Below are 17,605 nucleotides of genomic sequence, written 5' to 3' on the forward strand. Positions count from 1 at the left end.
TTGCATTCAGAACGCAGTCGTCGGCAAACAAGAGGTTTTATACAGCTTTAAGGCGGCTAGTTGAACAGCTCTCCATCAGTCCTGTATCTGGTTGGAATGCCTTTTCCCGCGTGGTCTTGAAAGGCATCTAGCAACACTGCTGGGAAAACTATGCTGAAGAGCAAGGTGTTCTGCACAATATTCCTCGATCATTCCTACATCATGGATCACGAAACTTATGCTCCCCAACCTCCGCCTTCATTCTGTATTTTGCTTTTGCTGACAGCAATTAGCACACAGGTTAATAGGAAAACCACCTCTCCTGTGAAAGATTCCTCCATACCTGCATGGAAATGAAAGAAAGTGAATGCTACTCAGTCTGTAATTGGTCCTTGCGTAAAACACTGAGGTGCACGTATGACCTCACAGACGGACTGTTTTTTGGTTTTGCTTGAAATTTAATTATCTTTTTTCATTCAATTTTAACTCTCATTTCCAACATGGCACATTGAGTTGAAAATTTTCGAAAAAATTCTAAGATCACACTAGTGATGGTCCTTAAGGAGCAATGTATCAGGAAGGGGGGGAGGGAAAGGGGGGAGGGAAAGGGGGCGGTGAGAAAAAATAACACTATGACAACACATGCTTCTAGTGAGTACTTGAAGAGTCAAAGTGAATAGAGACAAATTTTCGAAAAAATTCTAAGATCACACTAGTGATGGCCCTTAAGGAGCAATGTATCAGGAAGGGGTGGGAGGGAAAGGGAAGGGAGGGAAAGGGGGGCGGTGAGAAAAAAATAACACTATGAGAACACATGTTTATAGTGAGTACTTGAAGAGTCAAAGTGAATTGAGACAAATTTTCGAAGAGTCACCACCTGGAAACCTACTTGGGATTTCACTTAATTTGTTCTCTTTCACGGCCAAATCTTGCGCATCGCCTATACCAGTGTGCCTAGATATATACCAGGAACAAACCGTGACGTGGATCTTTTGCTAACCCATCACTTCCCAGTGGTGATTGTTATAGCACCTCTTCTTGCAATATCAATACATCATCCGTGACAAACAGGTGGTGTGAACAAGCGAATCAGCTAGAGGGTGTCGCTATTATGAGACACCAAGATTTCTTCACTACTGTACTGAATCAAAAGAAACTGCCTGCTAGGTAAAGGGAGAGGGGCCTTAGGAGCTGAACCGGGTCAATTCGATTTGTTTGCATTTATCACAAGGAAAGTGAGAGACAATGGTGGCCAAAGAAAAAAAACATGATGACATCAAAACAGATTATAAAAAACCACAGGAAACGTATGCGTAATTGTACTTTATTTATCTAGCCTCAGGTGATTCATAAAGAGGAATGAGTGGAGGTTTTGTTATTTCACTTAAATCAGCCAACCAAAGCGTTACTAATACCAACACATGTACGAAAGTAAATAGCTTGTCACAGAGGCACGCGACGTCATTTTTATTTTGATTTGTTATGGGAAGTAAAAATTACCTATGGACGTTGAGGGGGAGCGAAAGACCCCATGAGTAAAGAATGGACTCTAAAATGTACCATTTTCTTAACTGGAACGAAGCCTATAATTTTACCAATACGGTATTTACATCCAAAAAAACTGGTATTAGCTCATAGGATTTCACCTTGAAGGTGTCATGATCATCTTTAGATGATAACGGTTTTGTCTTTATTGCGTTTACTACGTTTTCAAGTGAATCAAAGGTTACTTAAAATTAAGGACCTGCATTGAGGCGTCTCCTGCTTCTCTAAAAGCCGTTACCTTCCGACAGATTAAAGATCTCATTAACGTTTCTAATTCTGCAGTGTGACTAGTACGTTTTCACTGCACTCAGCCAAAACCGCTCCAGGCGCGTAGCGTCCTCTACGCATATACGCACGTGCGTATTTGAAGTGACCAGAAAAATTTGAAAACAATGTTGCGTTTGCGCCAGGTTTGCTCAAAATAAGGGCAAGACGCTTTGTTCTTTGCTTGTATTCACACAACTATTTCAAACAAGGAATAAAGAACGCAGTATTTTTCGCTCAGTTTACTTAGGTTTCTAGATCATATGTACTTGTGCGTACTTGGAAAAAATGACCACGCTACGCGCCTGCGCTCTACTTTGTTTCAGTGTCTTGTATCTGTCTTTGGACCATAGACTATATCTACTTAAAGTTACCATTTAAAATCAGGCCTTTCCTGGGGACTCTCCTTCGTAATCTGTAAGTGAGTGGAGTCTGAGTCATATGGCCTCTCCAGTTTTCCTTAAAGTTTTACCGTTATATCCTTCATTTCAATATCGCAGGTGTCCCGTTTACATGGAAACTTGTGCCAGCGTTTCTGAGTCAAAATCTGTTCATCAAAATGAATCATAAGTAGTTTAAAATCGCAAAAAAAATTAAATGAGCGTGAGTTGTTTGTTTGTTTGCTCTTTCTAGAGCTTTATTTCACGTTTATGACTGCCATCAATGTATCGTTGCAAATGCTCAGTGTCTGTTGACAATTGCAGGGGATTCCTTTTGATTCCCATATTCAGCTTTTACAATGATAAATGCGGAAAAAAGGTAATAACTATCAAACTTTTCCTCAAGACTGACCAATTAGCCAACTGATCAAGTTTGACAACAAGCTAGAGCAAGACAGCGAAGCAGAATAATTAATACGTGCGTTTGCCAAATTTATTTAATTTGTTGCTGTGCTGCAATGTTTTGAAAGAGTCAGTTCATGCCCTTGGGAATGTGTAAAATCGAGTTTTTGATGTATTTGTAAATTTTGGAGACCACCCATAAAGTATTACAATTACTCTCGACTGCACCTTGATTAACTATTTCCATAATCTGTATGCCCCTAAAATTTTTACGTAACTCATTGCACCGTTATTTCCTGCATGGAATTGACCATTGTTGTTGAATAAAAAACGGTACTGGTATACTGATATCAATCTGTTAAACTAGCGTGTAGAATTCTTGACCCATCTTGAATTCACGTCAATACTAAACGATTACCTGGCTGGAAGGCTTTGTTACGGTGCTATCACTTTTCTGATTGCCGTTCGTCGTAGTGGAGCCATCCGCTTCCTTTTCAACACGCCTACAATTTAACTGCAGATTTTGAAGACGAAGGTAGATTAGTAATATTGGATTTTTTAAAGGTGTCTCTACCCTGAAAATTGCTAGGTTCAAAAAATTTAATTCATAGTGGGTTACACCGAGACGCAACTTGATTGTCTTGAAAAATGAAACAAAGGTATCTCAACGACCGATCAGAACGAGGTAAACAATACAAGGAGCCAGTGAGAGTCTCAAAATGAAAACCAGACTGACCGCCTGAAGCACAAGACAAAACAATTGATCTTATTGCGATTGGTTTTCGAGTTGCATCTGACTTTGTTTTTAAGTGCCTTGAGTTCCAAAGACGACTTCACAAATTTGTAAAACTAGATCGATACCATCTAAACCCACTGATCTCACAACACTACATATTTTCAGATTGGCGGTGTATCTGGCATTTTTTTTCAGATCTTTCTTTAAACGCATCTTTCATTTGCATTAAAAAAGCCCTCCTAAAACTTTTTGCTGAAAACCCTTTTTCTGAGCTTTCTAACGCTTTACTTCAACCTCGATCTCGGTACAGGGGCAGACCCAATTAGAAAACAACTTTCTTGATCAGACTCCAGAAGCTAATCATTAGACATGTGCTCTCATTTTACATTTTTTTTTTCTTCAGTTCTCTTTACCTGCCGTGGTCGAGCGAAGCCTCGTCTCAGTTATTCTCGATGGTTGTTCATTCGGTTAAAATGGCAGCTTTGCTAATCACAAAGGGGTTTTCCGCACCTCTTCATAATTTAAAAGCGACTTGACTTTAGGTGTATTTTGTACCTAAAAAATTGCCACTCATTGTTTTGTCATGCCTTAAAAACCGTAGACCACTTTCTCCAAAAATTTATAGCGTGATAAATCCACTTGGAATGTTGGAAAAGGTGTAAATCACACACCCTCTGGTGAAACAGACGCTTGTATGGTGAAAATGTAGAAAATGTGATCTATAACCTACATCAATCACACAGCAAAGTTTGATTACTTCTTGATCCATTTTCTAGAAATCTAGCATCATATTTCTTTAAGTAAAAAGATTAGTCAGTTAATTTTATTAGCTCCTGACTCTTCTATAGGAAAAAATTGCTGGAGAAAGCCTTACAACGTTCCATCCATTTCTTCGCAATATTTGATACTCTTGCTCCAAATTTGACCACTAATAATTTCCTGAACGCAAGTTTCAACTGTCAGTTGTGGTTGGGAATGAGGATGGCCTCAATTTACGAGTGACTCTACTAATTATCAAACTGTCGATGGTCAAGGCACGTATTTGGGCACGTGGGCAAGTGTTTAAAGTCAGCATTGCTGGTATGGATAGATTTGAGACAGCGATTCTGGTATAAACAAAAGAGATCAATGGTGTTGTTTCCTCGACACTTAATAGTTAACTCTTTGTAAATCAGCTCCGAAAAATAAATACTCTACATTGCGTTTTTTAAGACAATAATTGTAAGCTGTTGAGGACTGCTTCGAAAGCAAGGTCCTGAACAGGAATATTCCTACGTCAATCTTAAACTGGGAAAGTAAAGGTGTTTTTTCCTTTTCATAGAATGCAGAGCAAAGAAAACACTCTCAAACTGAAGTGGGGCCAATTTATATTTCATATGGTTACCACAATTAGTCTCAAAATTATAGCAAAATTATTAGTTTCCTCCGGGATAACTGTGTAATATTTTGCATCATGAGTTCTTGTGCTTTGATATTGACTGATTTATCACATGAGCAGCTCAGAAAATTACAAAGATCTTGAATATCAACAAAACTGAGATACATGATAAAAATCAGTTTTGAAGATACAGCTCTCCAACTTTACAGTAGCCAACTCAAGTCGAACTATTTCATTTAATAGTTTGAATAGGAAAATAACCAGCATTTGCGCAATTTTTCGTTTAAGACGAGGAAAATTAAAAGAATGAACATAGGTACCTCTGTTTGATAGTGTTTATTTTTCCAGAACCTAACAGCCAATATTTTGATTGTTGCTAATATTCAACAATCCCCGAGAAAGTGGTTACATCAGTCAAGTCGATGATTCCGAAGCAGTTCTTATTTTACCAATAAACTGATATCGACATCCACAAAAATTTCAAACGGTACTTTAATGCTTGCTTCCATTGTCTTATAAATGCCACCAGTTTTATCAAAGGACGGCATTTTCCGAATAGAAGCTAAACGACGCCATCAAACATTTACAGATGACTTCGAAACTGATAATCTGTCAATGCCTTACGACCCTTCTAACTCCTACTTGGAGTTTACCATTGCTGCAGTAAGATTTTACTCTTTACAATTTATTTGATCAAATAATTTTTCAAGGCTTTTGCTGTCAAATTCATTCCGCGCACCGTGATGGCTGCAGTCCTTACAAACTAGATATATTATTATATAATTAACAATTATTCCACGAGCGCGCGTTGGATATGAGGTGATAAATAGCCAACGAGGCGCGTAGCACTGAGTTGGCTATAATCATCTCATGTCCAACAAGCGCGAGTGGAATAATTGTTTTATTAAAAACGTTGAATTAAATTATTAAATTTTATTAAATTTGTAGCTCCCTTTTAATTTTAAGCTGACACGTATGCTTACCATATTTGTAGATTATGGTATATTGGCTCATATACCATAATGGCTAAGCCAATAAAAAGTCTTGAATTGCATTATCCAATGTTCTAGTTTTTAATAATATGAATTCTTAAAAACTGGATCATTGGATAATGCAATTTAAGACTTTTTATTGGCTCAGCCATTATGGTATATGAGCCAATGTACCATAATCTAATTTCTGTACATTGTTAAATCCGGTTTCTTCTCACAAAATAAAGTCGAGAAGATTTGTCTAATAGTTTGGGGGCGTTTTTTTGATAAAACAATTATTCCATTCGCGTTTGTTGGATATGAGATGATTATAGCCAACGAGGCGCGTAGCGCCTCGTTGGCTATCTATCATCTCATATCCAACGCGCGCTCGTGGAATAATTGCTAATTAGCCTTGCTTCACATAGATATACCTCGTCAATGCTTATGAAAATCGTTATCAATGGTAAATGAACATTACTAGAGTTGAAATTTACACTTAAAGAAGACCCTATGCAAGCATATCAAATTATATAACTCAGCTTACCTTTGCCAAAACCTATTTAAAAGCCACCGATCATAAATTTCGAGAATCCGCAGAAATTTGCAAAATTCGCAATTCATTTTTTTCCCAAGGGACCCTTGCGATGAACCTTTCTCAAAAAATTATATCAAAACTCCCCCGTAAAGCAAGTTATAGAGCCAAAGCCACGAAAATGGCTTTTATCGACATGATTTTTATCCCGTTCAATGAGCATCCTGACAAGTTGATATCTGAGTCGCATCTTTGTGCTGGTCTATAAGCTTCAATTTAGGTCAATAGCACTTGCAAAATTATTTTTGATGAGAAGATAGCTATAACATTTGGTTACGTCCCAAACATGACGAGGCTCACTACAAGAATGAAGGTACAAACTATCGCTTAATCGCCAAACGTTTTTCTCGGTTTGAGAATTGTAAGATGGAATGCAAACTCGTCACCGGAAATTACGTGTAAACTCATATCGCACCCTCTGCTACAAAATCAAATACATTAAGTACACTATAAAATATTGTGCATAAGTATACATACCGAACGGATAACAATTATCAAGAAAAACAGTAGTACAATGCTTCCATTTACAGATATTACAATCATCCACTTTTCAAGTCCTGTTGAGTAAACAAAGCACTATCCTTAATGAATAATGTTCGATTTTGAACATTTACCTTTTAAAAACTGTTAGGAGCCCTCAGATTTTGTTACCACGAGATTGAGTTTTTCTCTTTGTCTTTGTCTATTTGAGTAATTGTCCGAAGTGTGCCAGTCTTCTTTTTCTTTCATTCTGTCTCTTTCCGCCTCTTTCTACTTATTAACTTAACTTCACGCAAAATTTCTTGCGCATCCCGTGGATGAATTATAATTACTGTGAATGCATTACAACCAACCAACGTAAAAGAAGCTATTCTTGACCTTCTTTTGTTTTCCAAATACTTTAAGATATAAATGTTGCGATTTTTGCTGATCACCACAAATAAAGAATCAGTATAGTCAAGCTAGTGTTTCTAAACACACTTTCTAGTCGTCACGCCTAGATCTAGCTACATTCATAACAGAATCATTACCTTTGTCTTTAGTGCTGGTAGTTGTACTCGTGGTGGAGGCTTCTGCAATCTCTTTTATTCTGATATTTCCTATTAACACGACTCCAAGCTCTCCAGTGCTATTTCCTTCAATTAGAGCGAGCTCTATGTTATTCCCAGTGGTATTCGAGTTGCGTTCCATAATAATGATAAAATCGACCACCACACTACCATTTGATAATCTGGTTACCTCAATTCCTCTATATCTAGGAAGTTTCACCTTTAAGAAACGACCCACTCTTTCCGTAAAGTTCTTAATAAAGGCTAGGGACTCGGATGAATCAAGATTGCTGTACGATGATTTGTATTTGCCCTGTATTCTCGCTGTTACTCTATACCTTTTGGGGAGCGCTTTACCTGCAAAGAGAAGAATTCTTAGCTTCTGGAAAAACTGTTACACCGTCTCGGTCGGAGAGGGAGTAAAGAAATAAGGTGATCGTCAAAATGAGGTATGTGCGACGAGTCACAGTCTCTTTCTTCGTAGAAGATGGCATTGCCTGCAGCCGTCTCAAACTAATAAGATGAACAAAATTATATACGTTTGTATTCCTACCGTTTTCACATACTCTTCCTTCATACTCCACTGCACATTCACAGAAGTAGGATTGGCCTTGTTGTTTGCAAGTTCCGTTATTCTGACAAGGGTTTGAAATACATCTGTCGATACCTAAGCGTGAGAAATATATTGAGATTTTATCTTTTAGAAATAGAAAAATTCGAATTAATTTACAATCTTGGTTACCACGATCGGGCACATTTCGAAGCGTTTGTTATCAGGGTTATTTCATTTGGGTGGGGAAAGAGGGAACTGAAGTGGAAGGGGAAACAAAAAGATGTTGCACCCCAACCACAAACGAAATTATATCTTGTTTTGGTGTTGGAAAAATTCTCTCAATATCTCAAGCGAACCGTTGAATTGCTGATGTTCATGTGTTTTTCTCGACTCGTTTACTGTGCATGATCGCAATCAAAAAGTTCTCGCCAATTAAGTGCAGTTCCTTTATTTGTTTCTACACAAAATCATTCATGATTTAACCGCATGATTTAGTCTCGAAATCCAATTCGCCTTAAGATTCTCGCCAATACCGACGTCTCAATGGGCTGACAAAGGGAATTTAACACAGCATTAATTTTCTTACCAAAACACTCGCTTGCTTTAGTACAAGGGGCTGGCGACGCAGCGCCTGCTGTGACACTAACAATCGTCCACGATGGTTGCTTTCCTTCTAATTCACTCGTTGCCGCAGGCAGAACAGGAATGAAAGATTTTGATGGTTCTAAAGTTACTAATGTCATTGCTGTAGAATCGTCAACTGCTAGTCTTGATGTTAACACAACATTTGTAGTAGCGTCTGGTGAATGACGTAGAGACATTGATGACATTTTTTTTACTGCCTGAGATCGAATACCACTTCCAGTAGCAACTAAGGATTTACTTACAGAAGTTGATGGTGTTGGTGCAATTGCCGTGCTTGCAACAACATAAGCATTTGTGCCCGGTTTTTTACTTCTTGAAGTCATTAATGTTGGTGTTACTGCCACAGACGGAACAGTCCTTGAAGTTTCGTCAGGTGTTTGATTTACTGAAGTTAAAGATCCAGATGTTACTTCCGCGGTTGAAACAATATTTGTAGCGGTGTCCAGTGTTTGACTTCCAACCATTGACAAAGTTGACGTTGTTTTTGTGGATTGGGTAACACTAGTAGAAGCATCTGATGCTTGGTCTATAGAAGTTGATAATTGTTTGGTTATCGAAGCCGAAAGTGGGACACTCGATGTAGCTTCTGGTATATAGGTTGTAAAAGTGGTTGATTGTGGCAATACTGCCATGGATTGATCAGCTCTTGTAGTAGGACCTGATATATGACTATCAGGATTCGATGATTCTGGTGCCCCTGACCAGGGGTAAACAACGCTTCTAATAGCGTCTATTGCCCGAGTAGCAGAACTAGTTGTTGGTGCTAATGCTACGGATGGAAAAACGCTTGTAGCAGCATCTGATGCTGGACCTGCTGACCGAAATAATTTTGTTGCTTCCAAAATGAATGGATCGACACTTGTGGTTGCCTTTGTTGCTTGACTTGCGGAAGTTAAAAATTTTGGTGTTACTGCTATGGATGGAAAAACACTTGCGGTAGTAGGTACGGATTCCCGACTTGCAGAACGTAATGGTTCAGATGTTACAGCTACAAATAGAACCAAACTTGTTGTTGCATCTGTTGCTTGACTTGCAGACCTTGATAGCTTTGATGTCATTGTCATGGAAGAATCGAAACCTATTGTAGCATGTGTTGCCTGACTTGCAGACCCTGATGATATTGATGTTAATGCCAAGGGTGCATACAAAGTTGTCGTTGCATCTGATTTCCTACCTGCAGAATGCAGTACCTCTACTGTTACTGCTACGGATGAAACAACACTCGTAGTTACATCAGTTGCCAGACTTACAGATGTTCTTGATAACAGAGTGACTGCCATAGATGTAAAAACGCTAGCGTCAGTAGCGTCTGATGCCTGAATGGTTGAGCTTGATGAATTTGCTGTTGGTGCTATGGATGATTCAACACTTATAGCAACATTTAATGCCTGACTTGAAAAAGGCGATGACTTTGGTCTTACTGAGATAGAGTGGGCAAAACTCGAAGTTGTAGCTATTGTCAGACTTGCAGATGTTTCTGATTTGGTTCTTACAACAGTGGATGTAAGAAAGCTTGTTGATGTTTCTATTTCCCGACTTGCTGAACGCGATGATTTTAATGTTCCTGCCATCGACGGAATAACACTATTAGCGGCGTCTGACGTTTGACTCACAAAAGTTATTGATTTTGATTTTGAGATTGCTGCTATGGAAGGAGGAATACTTGTAGCAGCTTCCAGCGTGTAATTTGCAGGATTTGATGATTCAGATCTTCCTGCAATGGAACCAGAAACACTTGTAGTAGCGTCTGATGCCTGACTTGCAGAAAATAATATTTTTGGTGTTACTGCCTTGGATGGTACAACAGTTGACGAATTTGATGTTTTTGCTATGGAGGGATTGACTAGACTTGTAGCAGTGTCTGATACCTGACTTGAAGAAGCTAAGGATTTTGATGTTTCTGCCATGGATAGATCAACTGTGGTAGTATCGTATGCTGTTTGAACCGTGAATGGAACAACAGTTTTAACAGCATCTAATTCCTGACTCGCAGAAGCTAACGATTCTGATGTAATTACTGTGGAAGGAGTAATTATTGTAGCAGCGTCTAAAGTTTCACTTCCAGACGTTGATGGTTTTGGTGTTACTGCCGTTACCGGAGGTATAGTCGACCTAGTGAATGCTGCATGACCTGCAGACGGTGATGATGTTGATATCACTGGCGTAGATGGATCAACACTCGTTGCAATCGCTGGTTTATGACTCGAAGACGTTGGCGAATCGAAGGTAACTGAGGTGAAAAGAACAATTACTGTGATAGTGTTTGATACCTGACTTGTAAAAGTTGACGAGTTTGCCATAAATAAAGCAACGTTGTCAGTAGCATTCGATGTCTGCGCTGCAGAAGTTGAAAATTCTAGTTTCGTTGTCGTGGATGGAATAACATGCGCGGTGTCACTGAAGGTTTGCGTCGCATAGATGAATAGTTTTGAGGTTACTTCCACGGATAAAACGGCACTTGTAGTATTGTCTGGTACATGAGAAGACGTTAATGATCCTGACGTTGTTGCTGCGGATAAAAGAAGAATTTTAGAAACATCTGATCTATGACTTGCAGATGTGAGTGATTTTAATTTCCCTGATATGGGGGGAACAAAACTTGTGAAAGAACCTGATTCTCGACTTGCAGAAGTTACTGATTTTGATGTTTTTGATATAGTTGGAACGACACGTGTAGCAGCATCTAGTGACTGACTTAAAAAGATTAATAGTGTTATTATCGTTGATGTTGGAACACTTGAAGTAGTGGCTGGTGTATAACTTGCAGTCGTTGACGATTCAAAGGCTACAGCGGTGAAAAGAGGAACAGTTGAAGTAGTGGTATATGCCGGACTTACAGAGTTTGACGATTTTGACGTCAATGGAACAAAACTTTTAGTGGGGTTTGATGCCAGAACTTCAGAAGTTTTCAATTTTTGTTTCATCGTCGCCAATAAAATTTCATCTGCGGTGTCATTTGAAAGGTGAATTGCAGAGTAAACTAATGTGGATAAAACAGCACTTTTAGAACTCTTTATTGATTCGATTGCAGAAGTTAATGATATGGGAGTTCCTATTGTGGTCAAAACAACGCTTGAAGAAACATCTGATTTCTGACTTGCTATAGTTGACGCTTTTAATTTTAATGCTTTGGAGGGAACACCACTTGAAGCAGAATCTGGTTCCAGTCTTGTAGACGTTGATGATTTTGATGTTACTGTCCGAAGTGGAACAATGCTTTTAGAGGAATGTATTGTTTGATTTGCAGAAGTTGAAGATTTTGCCACAGATGGAGCAACACTTTTAGTAGCGTGTGATGCTACAGAGTCTGAGAATTCCGGTTTGATTCTCCCGGAGGAAATTACATATGTGGTGCCAATTGAAGTCTGAGTTGCAGAATGTGGTGAAGGTGAAGTCACTGCCATGGATGAAATAGCACTAGTACTGTCTGGTGTAGGACTTGAAGTTGATGATTCTGACATTCCTGATGTGAATAAAACTGTACTTGAAGAAACATCTGATTCCTTATATGCAGAAGTTGACGGTTTTGATGTTACTGATTTGGAGAGAACATTACTTGTGGTAGAATCTGATTCCAGACTTGAGAACATTAGAAATTTTGATGCTACTACCGTGAGTGGAACAACAGTTCTAACAGCAGCCAATTCCTGACTCACAGGAGCTGATGGTGATATTGATGTAATTGCTGTGGATGGAGTAACCCTTGTAGCAGCGTCTGATGCTTGACTTCCAGATGTTGATGAGTTTGCCGTTACTGCTGTTAATGGAGGGATGCTCGTAGTAGTGAATGGTGCATGACTTGCAGACGATGATGATTTTGATGTTAGTAGCGTGGATGGACCAACAGTCTTTGTAATCGCTGGTGTATTACTCGAAGACCTTGGTGAATCGAAGGTTACCGAGGTAAAAAGGACAAAAATTGTGATGGCGTTATATATCTGACTTGTAAAAGTTGACGATTTTTCTATAAATGAAGCAACGCTGTCAGTAGCATTTGATGTCCGAACTGCAGAAGCTGAAAATTGCGGTTTCGTTGCCGTGGATGGAATAATATACGTGGTGTCATTGAAGGTCTGTGTCGCAGAGAGGAATGATCCAGAGGTTACTTCCATGGAGTAAACATCACTTGTAGTATTGTCTGGTATATGAATTGCAGAAGTTGATGATCTTGATGTTCTTGCTGTGGATAAAAGAAGACTTGTAGAAGCATCTGATGTATGACTCACAGAAGTTGAAGATTTTGATGTTCCTAATATGGAAAGAACAAAATTTGTGGCAGAACCTGATTCCTGACTTGCAGAAGTTACTGATTCTGATGTTGTTGTCATAGATGTAATTACCCTCGTAACAGCATCCAGTGACTGACTTAAAAAGGATAAAGGTGTTACTGTCGTTGATTTTGCAACACTTTTGGTAATGGCTGGTGTATAACTTACAGTCGTTGACGATTCAGAGGTTACCGCGGTGATAAGAGGAAAAGTTGAAGTAGCGCCATATGCTTGACTAGCAATAGAAGACGATTTTGACGTCAATGGAACAAAACCTTCAGTAGGGTCTGATCCCTGAACTTCAGAAGATTTAGATTTTTGTTTCATGGTCGCGAATGAAATTACGTGTGTGGGGTCATTTGAGGTCTGAATTGCAGAAAGAAGTAATTCTGATGAAATAACCCTCTTAGTAATCTGTAATGAATTGTCTGCAGAAATAAATGATCTGGATGTTCCTGCTGTGATCAAAATAACGCTTGAAGAAACATTTGATGTCTGACTAGCAGAAGTTGACGCTTTTAATGTTAATACTTTGTAGGGTACATTACTTGTAGACTTTGATGATTTTGATGTCACTTCCGGATTTGGAAAAATACTTTTAGAGGATTGTGTTATTTGATTTGCGGAAGTTGATGATTTTCCCGAAGATGGAGCAATACTTCCAGTAGCGTGTGATGCTAAAGAGTTTGATAATTCTGGTTTGATTCGCTCGGAGGAAACTACATATGTGGTTCCAATTGAAGTCTGAGTTGCAATGTGTGGTGAGTTTAAGACCACTTCCATGCATGAAATAACACTCGTAGTACTGTTTGGTGTAGTACTTATAGATGTTGATGATTCTAATTTTCCTGCTGTGAATAAAACTGCACTTGAAGAAACATCTGATGCCTCAATTACAGAAGTTGACGATTTTGATGTTACAGATATGGAGGGAATATTACTTGTGGTAAAATCTGAGTCCAGACTTGTAGATGTTAGTAATTTTGATGTTTCTTCCGCAGAGAGAACAACACTTGTGGTAGTATGTATTGTTAGGTTTGCAGACGCTCCCGACGTTTTTCCTTCTGCCGATCGTGATGTTGGAGTGACAGTTGCAGTAGCATCTGTTGCCTGACTTGCAGAAGCAAATGATTCGGGTGTTATTGTCGTTGGTGGAGCAATTCTTGAAGTAATAATATCTGGTGTATGACTAGCAAATGTTGATGGTTTTGATTTCATTTTAAAAAATAGATCAGCACTTGTCGTAGTGTCCGATGCCAGAATTGTTATTACTTCTGAGAACTGAACACAACTTGTGGTGGGATCGGCTCTATATACTTCAGAAGTTGGTCTCACCGTCTTTGCTGTGGCAACACTTTCATTTGTGTCTAATACTTGGCCTGCGGAAGACGGCGGTGTTGTTAGGATCGCCTTGTTATCTTTTTTGCTATAACTGCCAACACTTGGGGAAGTGTTTAAGTTATACAATGAGGACACTGATGGTGTTTCCGTTACAGAAGTTGATAGAGGAACATTGGCAGCAATGTGCGGTGTAGACGTTGATGATATTTGCGATCCTTTAGTTGTGAGGCCTGCATCAAAAGTCGTAAGGGATGAACCTATTGTTGAGCCAAAAGATCTTTCGACAAATGACGTGGCTTTCGTTGTCGTGTCAGTAGTTTCAGACTCCAACGTGAGCCTTGCAAAGGCTGACAGTGTTTGTATTGAGGACGTCGTGGTGTCTCTTGGGAAGCTAACAGAAGATGAAGATGACAAAGATGACTGTAAAGGCGGTGTATATGTCAATGCTGACGACGTATTCGCTGCCTTCCACTGAGTTTTATCTTTTGTTGTGTTATATGTAATAGAGACAAAAGATGAAGATAAACCTATTGGGTCAGCTGTATACGTATCAAGCGTTAGGGATGTATTCGTCGTGAACGATGATGCTTTTGATTCTTCTGTTGCTATCGCTACAGAAAAAAGTGTCTTTAGTGTTACTGTAGTGGTTGTCACAAGGAGCCCTTTAGATCTAGCTTTCATGCTCTCAGACGGAAGAGGAATATGCAGAGAGACCTCTTTCGATAAATCACCTGTTGCAGTATGAGAGGTCAGTCTCTCAGACGATGTCGCTGCCGTCGATTCAGAAAAAACACTGGAGGCAGTTGACGTCCATAGTTGTATCGTCGGATCAGTGGAGGTAGCTGAAAATGTGGAAGTTTGGTTCAAAAGGAGTAGGATGCAGGTACAATAGATTTGCACAGTTGTAAACGACTTTGCTGCCATTGGAGGCAAAAACCTTCCGGCCGACCTATGGGATGAGTAGTTGGTAAATTGAGACATGAACTACTCAATAACTTTGTCCTCAATAATGATACTGTCCAATATATGTATAGGTAATAACGTGATTTTGAGTTTAATTTGGTGTTTCGAGCTCAAAATTGCACAAGCCCGCGGATGGTGTACAATAGCGCTTTATACTATTACTAAAAATAGATTTTGCTACGTGATAACCTATGAGACCCCCCACACAGACTCAGACAAACATTGCGACCAGCTTAATGAAATGTATGAGAGAGAGCTGTAAAATTAAAACAAAACGACGGAAAATTTCGTCAAAAAATGACTTGGCGTTCTAAAAGGAAGCGGTATGGTTGGTACCAAATACTGTTGTTGGGGTGTGTATAAGACAGACTCAAGATATGCAGATAAATGGCCAAAATCACTCAAAGAGAGAAAGGAATCGGGGAAGAAAGTATTCATTCTTACCAAAACCTTCGTGAGACATGGATAAGTGCAAGCGTTGGCTAGTGGCTTGTCCGCGTGAGTTTTTTACGGAGAAAAATGTAACAAGAAACACTTAAGTTATATTTGTGCTCTTCACTGGCCCGGCGAAAAAGGTCCAACAGCCGAATTTCCCGATCCACTGAAGGCAAATCTTAGACCAGCGCAAGTAAGTTGAGCACATGCTCCTAAGAGGAAAGCACCGAAAGAAAGAGAAAATTCAGCGTCAAAGAAACAGAAATTATTCAATGACAACTGCACGAACATTAATTACATAAACTACATGAACTGGCATTTAATAGAAACACAACCAGTATTTAGCGCAATATACAAAAATCCGCCGCTCGTATCTTACAAAAGAGGGCGATCGCTCAAAGACATACTCGTGAGGGCCAAACTTTGAACAGGCTATTCTAAACACTCGCTGGGGAGTCGTGTAGGCCTGTCAACCCCCTTTTTACATTGTATACATCAGAATTTTCTTGAAGAACTTTGGCAGCAAACCATTTTCCATGATCGATTGCCGGATCAAGGGTGTGATAATTCCCGCATCTCACACAGTCTGTACAAGATCTTCTCGTTTACCGCTTAATTTTAAGCCCCTACATTTTAACCACCGTTTTAGCTTGTCTGCAGTGTATTCTTCCGGTTCTCTTTCAAATTTGGAGCCAGGAAAGCCTTCCTCGTCGGTCAGAACTGTAAGGGAATAAGCGAACTACTCGCCATTTCCCTTGTAGCTCTCAAAGAAGTGGAGTTTGTTTGTCTGAGTCACGCGGGGGGTCTAAAGTCTCATGACGTCATTAGTATAAAGCGCTATTTTACAAGTGCTTTTTTGTAATAAATTGCACGAGAAATAATGTTCTTAATAATTTACCAACCAGAAGTGCGTAATTCTTTTCATGTATATTATTACACTTTTTCATCAGGGTAATATATGCAAGCGAAAAACCCAGAATACAATAACACGAAAAAAATAGCAAACAAAATTGTCAAAGTTTTCTGTATCGCTTGCAGTCAAGGGTTAACGCCACAAAAGGATCCATGGTACAAGAAAAAAATTTAGTGTCCATTAACAATTGCAATAACTCTTTCGTCACAGCACTTTATCTTCCAAGTATATGTTTTCAATTATCTTTTATTTCAGAATGCCACACGCAACGGTGTCATTTTACCATTTATTTCATAAAATATTGGCTCTGATCCGACCGACCAATGATGTTGTGATAAATCCTTGCTTTGAAGCTGTAGGGAGGAGGAATAACATAGCTGCCTTTGAAACTTCATGGCAGCTTCCTTGGTTTTTAAATTTTTATCATCTCTCGTGGGCCGAATTTGTTATTCAACGAATTATCTGGACTAAATATATGTCTTTCTTTAATCATTTACTTTCTTTAGCTTTTCGACTTCTATTATCTTGGATGAACTCTGTGTTTTATAAAACAAATCATGTGGCATTCAAATAATTTACCTAATGTTTTGCTTCTGTTTAGGACTTGCCATGGACTTTTATCCTATTGAAAAAAATACATTTACATCAGTGAATCGCCACAGCAATTCATGCCCACTGAGAAATGCAAAAGATAGTTAAGCATCTGTATAATTCAGAGAATTCTATTTCACAACAACTCTGATCTTGTAAACCATGAATTTACGACGCTCTGTTTAAATATAAAAACCCAGACCAGATACAACATAATTTTCAGTCGCTGCCCAAATTGTCTTCGATGGAAGAATTTCGAATTTGCAATCCGCTTCATTTATTTTCGTGTGATGCAAGGTGAAAATCGGTGCCGAATATTAAAGACTTCTAATTGTATACAATTTACATGGTTCGTGTGTTAACTTAGTTCAAACCCAAAATAATACCCAAAAAGGAACAGTATCTCACCAAACTAGCGTAATAAGTTCAGCTCAATTCATTCTGACTTTTCAGCTTCAGGTTAGGGTCGTTTGTCAAACTTTGTCTCTTGTCTTGCATAATTAATGTGCCATCAGAAACGCCAAACAAGTAGGAAAGTGATGTTAAAATTTAGGATGGTTGCGTGATGACAACCAGAAATAACTGAGACTTAATTAAAATGTAAACATTCTGTTCTTG

General features: G+C 38.9%; 1 protein-coding gene across 2 annotated transcripts; it reads right to left on the reverse strand.

Annotated features, from left to right (window-relative positions):
- Nucleotides 1-1,287: 1,287 nt before the first annotated feature.
- On the reverse strand, nt 1,288-17,573 carry LOC148721877 (uncharacterized). 2 transcript variants are annotated; one of them, XM_088735717.1, is made up of 8 exons: nt 17,396-17,573; nt 16,976-17,018; nt 8,418-15,034; nt 7,832-7,945; nt 7,261-7,635; nt 6,728-6,807; nt 2,989-3,084; nt 1,288-2,335 (listed from the first exon to the last, which is right to left on the reverse strand). In XM_088735717.1, the coding sequence occupies exons 2-8, from the start codon at nt 17,005-17,007 to the stop codon at nt 2,249-2,251; spliced, it is 7,401 nt and encodes a 2,466-aa protein (XP_088591843.1). In that variant the 5' UTR covers nt 17,008-17,018; nt 17,396-17,573; the 3' UTR covers nt 1,288-2,248. The 2 variants fall into 2 exon arrangements, with proteins under 2 accessions (XP_088591843.1, XP_088591844.1); XM_088735718.1 differs by lacking the exon at nt 17,396-17,573 and having other exon boundaries at nt 16,976-17,115.
- Between the last annotated feature and the right edge of the window lie 32 nt (nt 17,574-17,605).

Source organism: Stylophora pistillata, chromosome 10 (genome assembly GCF_964205215.1).
Source record: "Stylophora pistillata chromosome 10, jaStyPist1.2, whole genome shotgun sequence".
Taxonomy (NCBI): Eukaryota; Metazoa; Cnidaria; class Anthozoa; order Scleractinia; family Pocilloporidae; genus Stylophora; species Stylophora pistillata.